Source organism: Natator depressus, chromosome 6 (assembly GCF_965152275.1).
Source record: "Natator depressus isolate rNatDep1 chromosome 6, rNatDep2.hap1, whole genome shotgun sequence".
Lineage (NCBI taxonomy): Eukaryota > Metazoa > Chordata > Testudines > Cheloniidae > Natator > Natator depressus.
In genome coordinates, this window is record NC_134239.1 from 68,287,507 (window position 1) to 68,300,249 (window position 12,743).

At 46.4% G+C, this 12,743-nt stretch overlaps 2 protein-coding genes across 3 annotated transcripts in view; one reads left to right on the forward strand and one right to left on the reverse strand.

Annotated features, from left to right (window-relative positions):
* Positions 1-8,154: 8,154 nt before the first annotated feature.
* On the reverse strand, positions 8,155-11,476 carry LOC141989759 (uncharacterized). The gene is made up of 2 exons (XM_074956681.1): positions 11,023-11,476; positions 8,155-9,136 (listed from the first exon to the last, which is right to left on the reverse strand). The coding sequence occupies exons 1-2, from the start codon at positions 11,474-11,476 to the stop codon at positions 8,478-8,480; spliced, it is 1,113 nt and encodes a 370-aa protein (XP_074812782.1). The 3' UTR covers positions 8,155-8,477.
* Positions 11,477-12,024: 548 nt separating this feature from the next.
* The window catches only part of CDAN1 (codanin 1), a 43,540-nt gene continuing 42,821 nt past the window's right edge, over positions 12,025-12,743 (forward strand). For both annotated transcript variants that reach the window (XM_074955637.1, XM_074955638.1), the window contains exon 1: positions 12,025-12,120. In XM_074955637.1, the coding sequence (XP_074811738.1) occupies positions 12,025-12,120 (96 nt within the window). The remainder of the gene's footprint in view (positions 12,121-12,743) is intronic.

Consider the following 12,743-nt stretch of genomic DNA (forward strand, 5'->3'; position numbering starts at 1 on the left):
GGAGCTGGCAGAGAGAAGGATGCTAAGCATACATCTGCCACTAGAGCAGGGCAGGGTGGCTCAGGGTGGGCATAGGTAATATGCTGCTAGGTGCACTGTGCTACTGCCCTAAAAAAGGAGCCATACTTAGCCCCAGCTACCTGTATATATATTAGCTGGCTGGGTGAGGGTGGTGGGGTGGGGCATTCCCTGTAGCCAGCAACCATATCCTCTCTGGGAACTACAAGGCAAAATCCTGTCTTGATGTTTGCATGGGTGAGAAACAAGCTTCCTACGCCCTCATCTCACAGAATACTCATGAAGCACAGGGCTATATCTTGTCTTATATGTTTAAAAGTGGGCTGACGGATTTTTCATCTTTTAAGGCCTAAGTTCTGAGAGCTCCATTCCATGCATTGCTGGGGCATTTGTGATCATTAATTATAGCAAGGGAAACACTGAAGTTGGTCTTTAAAAGTAGTTCCATTCACCTTCCATTTTTTTGGATAAAGGTGTGTGGGAACTACCTTAGCTATTGCCTCCTCTTGGTTAGAATTCAGCTGCAAGAACTAGCTGAGGCCTACTGTACTTTCATTTAGTTTGACCTCCTCCTTGAACTACCCGTACTTATCCCTGGCTAATTGCCGCACCGGCCCCCTTCCAAATCATGGGCATAATCCTACAGTCCTAATTTGGGCAAAATGCCCATGCTCCCTATAAGTGCAGTAGCATTTGTGGCAGTGACTGAACTGTAATGTACTATAAACCACGTTCTTCTCTCCCTCCCTAAAGTAGAACTTAGGCAATGTCTGACTTACACTACAGTCTCCCTGTCTGTCAGCAAGCGACCTTTTCCCCAGGACGCTAAAGGATATGAATTCTTGTAGCAACATCAACATGAGAATGAAGAGCTGCCAGAGGGTAATTATTTCAATTTCTTAAAAGTGAGTTAGTGGCAAAGAACTGGTGCATGCCTCCCAATACTGTTTGATGTGTATTTTATTCTTTTTGTTTCACCTAAAATATTTTTGCACATTTCATTTTGGTGACAAAATGAACCTTCCAAAAATGAATGGGAGGAATGAGTAGCAATCACAGTCCAATTGATTTCTAGTCACTCGGGTATAAAATAACAATTTGCTTTCTTATGGGCCTGATCCTGTGAAGTGCTGAATGCCCTCAACTCCTGTTGACTTCTGTTAGAGTTGAGGGTGCTCAGCAACTTGCAGGATTAGGCTCATAAGTACACACTATCATTTCAGATGTCTTTTGGTTCAACTATGCTTCCACTGTTACACAGTCAGAGGACCTGGTTACTATATTGATAAGAGCGTTAGTACTTAACCATGTCCCCTGTGTTTAACTGTTAAAAGCTATGGATGGCCCTTACTGTTACTGTAACTTTTAGTATAATGCCTAATCCTTTCGTGTATCTCTTTGGTGCAAATGCAAGGAAACTAGACAGTGAACAAATGAATCTTAAGGTATACCTAAGTTACCACAATATACATAAACACCCAATCTGTACTTTTCTGGCCTCCCACCTGAACTCCCCTTCCCCTGAAACACAAACACACAAATCTCTTTGGGAAAAATAAATGAAATAAGGGGGAGATTGGATTGTGTAATGACTCGTACTACCTGGGTTTACTGTAGCATGCTGTCTAAACCAGAGGAATCTGTATAATCACAGTCACAGCAGGCTTTAAATCATCTGTCTTTATTTTAATATTGAGTCAGATCTCCCTTTAAGACAAAAATATGTAAAAGTTTATTATCTCTAGGTACTGTATGTTAACTTAGTGGCTACTTCATTCAAGTTTTAATTTATATTTTGACTTTCATTCCATCCATTGTCACTAATAGTGTCTCTTCAGAGTAACAAATGACAAACCTCTAGTACTTGCAATCTTTCCTGTATAGTATATGCTGTTTTTGTTAGCTAGTCACTTTCCAAGATGCTCAGCACGCATGCCAGATAATCATGGGAATGACTTTCTCCCTTTGCAAAAGTTGTTCATTGAGGGGAAAATTATATTCAGAAATTAATATGTGGCTGATGCATAAAGCTAGCACAAGAGATTGTTCTGAACTGCAAGGCTCAGATATTGAACTGAATGTTCTCAAAGATGCATGATATCTGGAGCCTCTGTTTTGGTTCAGGGTCCATCTCTCATTAGTGCTAGAGACTGTGCAGTGCAAAACTTGAGCTTGAATATAACAAAGGCTTTAACTGAAATGCTGAAATAAAGAAACCCTGCTTATCTTCAAATGAGTACATATTGATTCAGATGTTTGCTTGTTAGGCCTTCAGCAATATGCTTATCCAGTGCAAATGTTGGCTTATATGATCTATAAGTTTTACTGTCTACTACTTCCATTCCTCCTGCATATGGGTAACTTAGATCTTGGGCTGGTCCAGCCATTTGCATACAAGTGAAACTCTCTCATTGAAGTCAGTGGAGGTTTTGCCTGTGTATGGACTGAAGGAATGGGCCCACTGTGAGGATATTTACAATTGCTGGTTATTTTATTTGGAAAATGAATGTGTTGTGGCCACCGTGCAGACCTATGCCCCATCCTCATTTATTATAGCAACTGCTGTGACCAGGGGTGCAGAGCCCATGGTCTCTAAAGAAATATCATAAACAGGCTGCCCATAAGAGGTGTTGACCACCCACAATTCTCAAAAGGAATTTAACTACCTCCAGTGGAAATTGCAGGTGTTAGCCTCCTTTCAGGATCAGTTCATCTGTGAACTGGCCAGTGTATAGGGTGCTCTAACAGCAGGACAGTTTGTATCTTCCCCCAAAGATACAATGTTGATGGGTCTTGTCTTCCCCTGTATGGAGAATGGGAGTCCTTATAAACTCCTATCTACTCCACAGCAGAGCAAGGTCATGATAATTTGACACTGGGGAAGTCGGCCTTTTTAAAAAAAGCTATTTCACACCTGCCTGACAGAATCCCAGAAGTAGGTTGCTTGGAAACTCTTCCCTGTATTCATACTACCTTCCCTGGCCAGAGAGCAAGGTTCCAAGTCTTCCTCTGACTTCTGATTTTCACCTTGAATTAGCCCATACACAAGCTGTTATGCTGGCGCTGGCAGCGACTGATTTTCAACTGCTTTCCTACAAGTATCCAGTCCAATAAATTAAGGAAATCACCAGCAATTCTTAGAGACAAGTAGTAAACTTCTCAATCTGTGAACAGTTGGCTGCTAACCTAAAATCTTGGGGCAATACCACAAAGAAATGAAAATCTGTAAATCAACTAAAGATAGAATGTTCAGTGAATCCAATAAGAAGACATTTAACAACTCAAGATTAAAATCTATGGTATAATTCATTTACATTTTTCCCAGAGCTTATTAATTACCATTGTGAGTCCTCCAGACTCTCTTGCCCTGTACTTGTTTCCCTCCCCCCACACAATGAAATCTTGTAAGCCATTTTTTTCTTTTTGCTCAGGCATCCAAGAACATAAGCTTTTGCAGAAGAACTAATGCCCTTGTAATGGTCATTTGTATATAAAGGTGTAATTATTTATTTTTTTCCCATTTGTACCATATCAAGGCTTTGTACAATGTTTTATGTTCTGTTTTCAAATTATTTTGTATTTTATTTTTATAAACTGGTTCTAAATAAAATATTCATTCAGCATGCAAAACTGCAATCCTTGACTGCCTATGAATGATGAGTTTACTGTTTATAAAGCTCCTAACCAATTATTTTTATAGCCTATTTCTTGACTGTTGTAATTCTGAACTTATAAATGGAGAGAAGCAGCACCAATTGTGTTATGACATACTCTACTTTTTTGTTACATAGAAAGTACACCGTGGAATTGTGTTGGTACTAGAGCAAGCAACAGTGAGATGTTCATGTTGCATACTGGAGTGGTTGAACCAAAGAGCTCCTACTGATTCAGCAGCCTCATACTCTGTATTACAGTAGAAAGGGTAGACACTTTAGCTTTGCTCTATTTCTTGCCCCACTCCCTCCCATCCAACCAAGCAATGATTCTGCTACAGTTCAAGTTCAGTGTAGTAAAAATCTGGCAGATTCCAAATCTTGTCATTCTGCGGCTTGGTCTACACTAGGAAGTTAGGTCAGTATAACTACGTCATTCAGAGGTGTGAAAAATCCACACCCATGGGCGACACAGTTAAACCGACCTAACCCCCAGTGTAGACGGTGCTAGGCTGATAGGAGAATTCTTCCATTGATCTAGCTACTGCCTCTCAGGGAAATGGATTACCTATGTCACCAGAACTCCTCCCATCACCGTAGGTAGTGTCTTCATTGAAGCACTACAGTGGAGTAGCTGCAGTAGTTTATGTGTAGACATACCCTGAGAAACCAACAGTCCCCTTGGGTACCTTCCCTCCAGTCAGAAAGGTGTCTGTGGTCAGTGTCTTCATAGAGTGATGGCGATTATTCTCCGTAAGATGGTCCTGGCTGTTTACTGGCCTTGCAGCCCCATCAGGAGACCAGCCTCATTTGTGAACAATATATCTGAGCTGCAACAATTAGGGAAGTGTAAGAAGTAAGGCTGTTGTAGAAACCAGACAATTTTCAGTAACAGTGTCACTAAGTCACTGGTTGGTCTGATCAATGTTACTTCTGTTGTTCAGAGAAGATTTTCCCCCTTTCATCTCTCTCTGGTAAAACAACAGGTATAGATAGGCTTAATCCCCATCAGAGGTTGTATTTGCCAGGAACATACATGCATTTCTCATTCCCTATATGCTGTCGAAAATATTGTCTGGTCTGTTACATGGCAAAATGGAATATTTTTGGTGAAGTCCACAGCAGCAGGGAAAAATTCCATCAACGCTATTACAGCTATAGCACCACCTACGTGTGCGATGCAAGTGCCATGCTAGGTAATGGTAACACAAGTTAAGGGCCCAGTCCTGACCCCATTAAAGTCAATAGCAATATTCCACTGGCTTCCACAGTAGCTGGAACCAGGCCCTCACCTATTTTCTTTTATGTAAATAATTTCAAGTCACTTCACACAATAGGAAGCATAAATCCAGAATTCATTTACACAGTAATAATCCCAGAAAATGATGATGTCTTGGTTTAAAAGCAGGAAGGAATTTAGTGGCGTGCTTCAGGAAGGAGAGCTTTCATCTTGGATGTTCTGTATCAGTAGATCAGTTGAGCACATAAAGGAATGACTGCTTAGATATATGATGGTGGGGGTCAAAATAGCTATTCTATACACTCTGTACTGGAGCCAATGTATAGATCTTTCACTGCTCTAAACTTGGTTTAAAAGTGGATCATATCACAAGTGAAGGAGTTTTGTCTTAATCTGACTCCTGATTAATGTAAGTAAATGACACAACTACTATAGTGTCTCTCAGTATGCCTTGTTCACGATCACACTGGAGGTACTTGTCCACCTACTGTTCTTAGAGTCTCAGGAGTTCCACAGCACTTGACCTACAAACATTAACTGCTTCTGAATTGAAAAATCCAATTGCTCTTAGCAGGGACTTAAACTTCAGTATGATAGAGGCTCAAGCTAGGCCCTACCAAGCAATGTTGCCACAGAGCAAATGCAGCAATTCAACAATTGGAGAAATGGCCTTGAAAGAAGTGGCTGCTGTAGTCTGGACAAGTTGGCAGTCACTGCCCAGAATGATTAGGTGAGCATTAGAGCACAACATTTCACTAAGCTAACTGGAATGTTACAGAAGCATTAATCACTACTTGTCCTAAAAGAACAGAACAGAGGCGAAGGCTGCTTTTCAGTTAAAGGAAATGCAACTAGATGAAGCCCACATCTCAATGAGTGGAATCTGAATATACGAACTCCCAGCATGTTAATATGTGCACATCAGGCAAACAGGAATCCTATGCTATTCCCAAACATTAGGAAGCTTTTAATATCACAGGACTCAGAAACTAGTTTTGGACTGGGTCAGTTTAAGAAAACCTGGTAAATGATTAGTAAAATAGTTGTACCTATCACCTGCAGCAACTGCTTTTGTGAAGTAAAACTTCTCAGAAGCCAGACTATCACTTCGAAGAAGGCACCTAGCCTGTATTAACCCGCACTGTAGATGTACTGTATGCTTGTGTTACAGTATAATCTTGCATACGGTACACGGACTAGGGCAGTGAGGAAGAACACACACCAGCAATATTACTACTGCAGGTTTGCTTTTAATTAGGCAGCAGCTGCCAGATTAAAAAAAATGTATACAGGCACTGAAGTTAATATAAAGGAGAATAAAAGGGAATCTCTTCATCAGAAGTAAAGGGAAACTAATGAGCTGGAGAAAGTTATGCAATAGTTTCCAAAGGTGATGACAAAAGAACCCTACTTTTGCATTTGTGATCCTTGCATGTAACACTGATAGAACACACCTAAGCTCCAAAGTCTAAACTACTTCAACCATGGCACCAGCAGATAGGATATGTGTTTGTGCTGGTGCAAGGTAACAGTCCATCCTTGTCTCAACCTTTGGTTTCTTTCTTTCTGCTGTAGGAAGTGATGTAACTGCCAACAGTAACTATTGTGGGGGATAGAGGGTTAGCTAAGTTCCCCCCCATTGTGTATAATACTAGCTGGAAAAAAACGTCTCTGGGAGTTTTTAAATTTGACACTGTATGCTCTTGCCAATTTTTAATTTTTCAGATATTTTCTTTCAGTCGTCTGGATAATTTGTTTGAGATTCGTTCTTCAGCAATACCTGAGGAGCTGCCGGCTAGAATCACAGAGCTCTCAACATAGTCAGGCCCTTTTCTACACAGCCAGTCCCAAATGCTGGTTGTGGAGACTCTGTACAGGCTATGTGACTGAGATTTGCTCAACTTGCTCACCTTGAGGCAGCAGTTTCACAGGCTGTAATAAGGGGATGCTATTTTGGGGCCCTGAGAAAAAAATCCTTGCACCACTCCCCACTGCTGAAAGCTGTTGATATCCCCTCAGCTTTATCACAGTTTGAAGCAAAGGGCTTCATCATTTCCTCAGGATTAACAAAAAGGTATCTCCTTAAAGTGCAGTACTGCTGTCACAACTGATTGTAAAAATGATGTCTGTCTTAACAAAGCCACATGGTTTCTCAGCTAGGAGAGGGGGAGCTGGACTCTGTGGGTATCTGTACAGAGCAGGTATACATACAAGTCACAATTTAAGAAGAGCTGTTAAATAGCAATAATTTTCCCTATTTTGATACTCAAACTAAATGCATTGTCATATGTAGAAATTAATGCAAAAATCAGACTTTTGTTCTTTCTATCAGGAGAAGTAATGGTTCTCCTTGGCTCTTATTTTCTCCTGGGCTGGCATTTAGGAATTGTTTTCTCCTCAGACTCTCCTTGCTCCCATCCTCTCTTCCTTCAGGATGTAGTATGGAACTATCTTTTTCTTCCATGTTTGTAAAGTTCCTAGCACAATGTGGTCCTGATCTATGACTGGGGTTCCTAAGTGCTATGATATAAATAACGATAAGGAATGGAAGATCTTCTAACACTTCCACCCAAACAGAGGCCCAACACATGAACTCTTTCAAGAGCCAGGAGAGAGAACTTGCTCTGCCCCAGGCTAAGCCAAACCCTAACTAGTATACTTAGTAGCAAGTCTGTCAGTTCTGGACAATATAGGACATGGGTTTCTCTTCTACCTCTTTCAAATGGTGTGACATTTGTCCCCAGAAAGCATGCTGGCTCTGTTGAAGACAGAACCTGGTGCTAAGCTATACCAGCAAAGATTGTTCCATATTGAGAGCTGGCATCATTCACCAGAAATGAATTTTTTTGCTATATTTCTCTTTTTAAAAAATTATGTGACAAATAACACCCTCCACTTTCATTGCAGTTAAGCAAAATGCTTCTGCAGGGAATGTGCATCTGAAGAGCTGGAAATGAACAGTGACCAGATGGATCAATGCTGGATGAAATCTGAGCAGCACATTCATGGATCAGTGGCTCTGTGGCCTAGTTCTATCCCATCCCCTGAGGAGGTAAAGTTGCCAAACTCTTGGGATACCTTGCACAGACCAGATTTTTTTTTTTAAAAGTCTTTTTTAAAATACAATAAAAATAGCAGATACTAAATTTAAAGTAAGCTATTTTTACAGTTTGGTTTTAAAAAAAATACACAACTTGTGTAACTAACAGATTCTGCTTCTGTTATTCACTAACTGTAACATTACCCTACTCCATCATACCTTTTATGTTCAAAAAGTCACATTAACCCAAAGAGGATACAGACAAGAGTCTTAGTCAAAATAAATTTGATTTTTTTTTTGAAAGAAGACGGTGAAGAAAACAGAAGAGAGACATTAACCAACTGCAACAGTTAGTGTTAACAAATTGGAGATTGGTAGTTAGTGTCAAATGCCACCTAATGTGAAACTTTCCCCACTGGGGAAAAAAAAGCAGGAGGCAAGTCCAATTTGCTCCATTATAGTCACAGGCTGGAGCAGAGCATACAACAGTACCGCTAACATCAGTCACTTTACATATATTCAAGTTTTACACATCTGCAAAACAGAAATAGTAGCAGCCATTTGGATGTTCTTTCTTAATGGTTCTCAGGGGTGGTCTAGGAAATTCCGAAGGGCCTGGTTCTTGAGACATAGAGCTGGAACTGCAGCTACTGCTTCTGCTGCTACTTCCAGCCACCTGTGCTCTGCCTCTGTCCTCAGCTGGGGAGATCTGGGGAGACCCAGGACTCAGGTACCCTGCTGTGGTCTGAGTAGAGGTGGTGGCATAGGTGGTTGGGCCAGTGTTGTTTTTCACATAAACATTTTTGATAGCCACCAATGTGTGTGCCATAATACTGAGGCTGTTGCTGAGATCTTGCATGCCTTGCTGCAGCAGTCGAAGGTTGTGGTTGACACTGTCAAAGCCAGACTGGATCACCTGCATCTGGTTCTGCTGGATCTGCATTAGGTCCTCTTCTGTAATTTCATTTTGGTCTGTCTGAGACCGGCCTTTTGTTTTGGCTTTTACTTTCCCAGACAAACCACTCCCAGCTGTTCCCAGAAAGGGCAGTTGCTCCTGGCTAGGTGGAACCACAGCCATGTCCTCAGAACTTTCTTCTGGCTCCACTACCTTCACTACTATTTCCTCTTTTAAGTTCATCTTCTCAAGACAGGGTTGGTGGGATGGACCAGGATCATCTGTAAACCCTAAAAGGGCAGGGAGGAGGAGAAAAAAAAAAAAAAAAAAAAACAGAAACAGGAGTCAACAGACTTCATTATCTCTGTGGTCAATCAAACCTCTGCCTGCCCAGTGAGCACAATTGGCATTTACGTGGTAGTTAATATTTCTGCTGTCAAGACCCTATAATGATGACTTGTACTGTATTATCCCCTACACTTATAGCATAGGTATCTCCTTTAGTAGGGAAAAAAATTGAAACATGCTCACTATAAATGACATAACTCTGAGCGATGCAAATCTCAGATTAAAATCACTCACTCCCCAATAGACCAGCCAAAAGCATTTGCTACAGAAGAGATTAAGTTCATTCCAAGCTCTTATTTTCCTTTCTCCCAGCTCAGCACAAGAAACCCAGTATCTGCAAGGCAGAAATAAGTGACATCCTATCTGAATTGCTCCTCCTTGCCTGAAGTAAGATTCATTGCACTAAAGCTCATACCTTGCAGACCCATGCACAACAGGGTGTAATTTACCCATTGGCTGCAGTTTACAAAGGCTGGAATTTGCATGGTGGAATGCTTTCTTGTGAGTGGAAGGAATGATCCAAATTTGCACATGTGCAGGTGGGTCTAATGCCCCACATCCACGATATGTCTGTTCACTTTTCACGACCTATCATGCAAAACCTGCCAACAGTTGAGCATCTATGTGATTTAGGTGAGGAGGAAACCACCATAAGCAGAAATTAATTTGGAAAAATGGGTTTGTTGTACAGTAGAGCATCCCTAACTTGCACACAACTGGGACCTCTGGTGAATCAGCAAGTAAGTGAAGACTTTTATTGTTGAAGACAAGGATCTGCTTCTCAAATCATGCTGTGTTCTTTTCTTCTCAACTATAATTACTTGTGACTTGATACTTTATACAGTCTACCCATAAGGCCACATAGTGTTCTATGAGGGTTTCTTTACTCTTTGAAGCACAGAATGAGAAGGTGAACGGATACTGCTTAAAACCCTGATCCTTACATTGCTTACCTTGACTATTAAGAGTACTCCCACTGAAATCAGTGGGACACCTCACAGGAATAAAGTTAAGCAGGTAAATAAGTATATGCAACATCAGAGATTAACAATGCACTTTGCAGCTAGATATGATGAACATGAGAGACACAGATTTAACACGAATAAAAATCCCCCATAATGTAAATTAATTTTTCACATAAACAAGATATACTTCATGGCCCATAAAACACTGGAAGAGGAGGGCCTCACTGGCACAGAGACTAGCATAAGCAAGCACAAGAAGCTTCAAGCCCAAGGCTGCCTGGGGTAAGTCCCTCTTACATCTATGTCATTTGTACATTACACTACTGTCTCATGTGAGTAAACAGAAGTTGTGTGTGTTTGGGGGGGGGGGTGCTCAGTGCTGCTCTGAATCTGTCTCTCAGAATGCACCTCAAGGACAGGCTGCAAAGCAACATCTACCAGTGCTTAAAGCGGGGGAAGGAGTCACACGGGGTCACCGACAGGGCAAAAAAATCACCATCAAGAATGAACCGGGTCACTGCGGCGGGGCCTGGAAGGAAGCTGCATTTTACCAAAACTGCTGCTCCCCGCTGAAGAGAGGAGCCCCCTTTCAGCGCCGAACGGGGGGAAAGAAGCACAAGGCCGCCCCCGCCTGCCGGTACGGAGCCCTCCGGGCGCTGCTCAGAGGCTGAGCTGGCCCCTCTGCGGGAGGGATGACCCGCTCTTCTGCTCCAGTTACCTGGCGGGGCTAATTCCCCGGCTCCATGGCAACGCCGGCTCCCGCCGCGCCGGAGGCCCAGACCAGCGGGGAGGGGAAGCAGAAGCCGAGACCAGGCGCGGGGCGCATAGGGGCCCGCTCCCCCCGCACCAGCCCCGGAGCTCACCGAGGTCCACCACGGAGGCTCCGGGCAGATCCAGCGTGTCGATTCCGCCCACGATGGGCACGGCCTCGGCGGGGCCGAGCGCGGAGCCGTAGGCGCGCTGGTGGTCGGGCTGCGGGGCGGGCTGGGGCATCTCCTCCGTGCACAGCAGCAGGCCGAGCCCGCCGGAGTGGCCGGCGGGGCCGCAGCCCTGCGAGAGGCGGCAGAGCTTGCTGCGGTCGCGCCGCTTCAGATCCCTCCAGCGCTTCTTGAGATCCTCCACGTCGCGGGGGCAGGCGGCCACCGGGTTCACCTTGTGCCGGATCAGCTCCCAGACCCGCCGCTTCTGGCCCGGGGAGGCGCGGCCCGGCCCCGCTGCGAACAGCATCTGCTCGTGCTTCAGCACCTGCTCGATCAGCACCTCGGTCTCCGCCTCGTTGAAATTGGCTTTGCGCCGCTTGGGCGAGTCCTCGGCCATCATCCTCCCCGGCGGGCGGGGCCCGCGGGCCGCCCCGATCGCCGCGCGGCCGCCGCTAGGCCACAGCCCGGGCCCTGCTCGGCAGACCAACGCCGCGCACGAAAGCGAGGGACGCGCAAGCCCCCGGCGCAGGCGCCCCGCGCCCCGCTTGTTGACATGGGGAGAGGGCGGGAGCCGGTGTCCGGGCGGCCCCGCCCCGCGCAGGGGAGCCGGCGCGCGCCGCTCCCCAATGGGAATCCCCGCTGAGACTCGCGTCCGCCCGACCTGCTCCCGCCCACCACGGGCACTGAGCGTTCTAGCCCCGCCCCTTTCCGCCGTCACAACCACACCCCACGGCGCAAATCTGATCCCAGTCCTCCCCTAGCCGAGGCTCGGTAGGCGAGTAGTGGCGCTGTCCTCACCCACGTGGTACAGCATTCTAGCCCCGCCCACAGCTGGTGTGCCCCGCGCTTGGGGGACAGGCGGGGTCTGCCTCCGCCCCCTGCCGCAGCCGCTCTTGTCCGCGCGCCGCGACGTGCGTTGTGCGCCTGCTCGGCGGGCGGCCGGGGATGGCGGCTGTTTTGGAGCTGCTGCTGCGGGAGGAGGTGGCGCCCGGCGCCGTGGTGCGGTGGCTCGACCACGGCCCCCGCCACCGCCCAGCCGAGGTAACGCGCAGCCTAGCAGCGTTGTGTGGCGCTGCTCCGCCCTCAGCCCGGCAGCGAGGCGCCGGGGCCTGCTGCAGCCCGGACTCCCCGCCCCGGGCGGGCCAGCGTCTTGGGCTTCAGCCGGGCTGCCCCGCGGCGGCCTCTGGGCCACACGCCCAGCCCGCCGGGGCGCCGCTCGCCTGGGCACGGAGGGCTGCTCCCGGGGGCTGCAGGGCTCCCTCCCTCCGCACGCGGGCCCGAGCGCGCCGCCCTGAGCCCCGGCCTGCGCCCTGAGCCCCGGGCGCGGCGTCGCTGGAGGGCAGGAAACCTCGTGTCGTGCTCGGCACGGATCTGAGGGGAGCCTGGGCCGCCGGCGGGCCACGGCCGAGGCTCTCCGCGGCGCAGGGCAGCCCACGAAGTTGGCGCGCTGGTGCTGGGCCCTGGAGGTGGTCAGTGCTTACAGCGAGCTGGAGGAAAACAATGGGGGAGGAGCAGCAGCGGCGCTGGTAAAGAAGTGCTTGGGGCGTGTCCCTCCTCAGCGGCCCAGCCCCACGAATGCCGACATAAATAAAGTGCCAGGTGTGTGTGATCCTTTGCGGCCTCCCCATCCCCCCCGCTTTTAGCCCTGCCCGTAGTTTCCATGA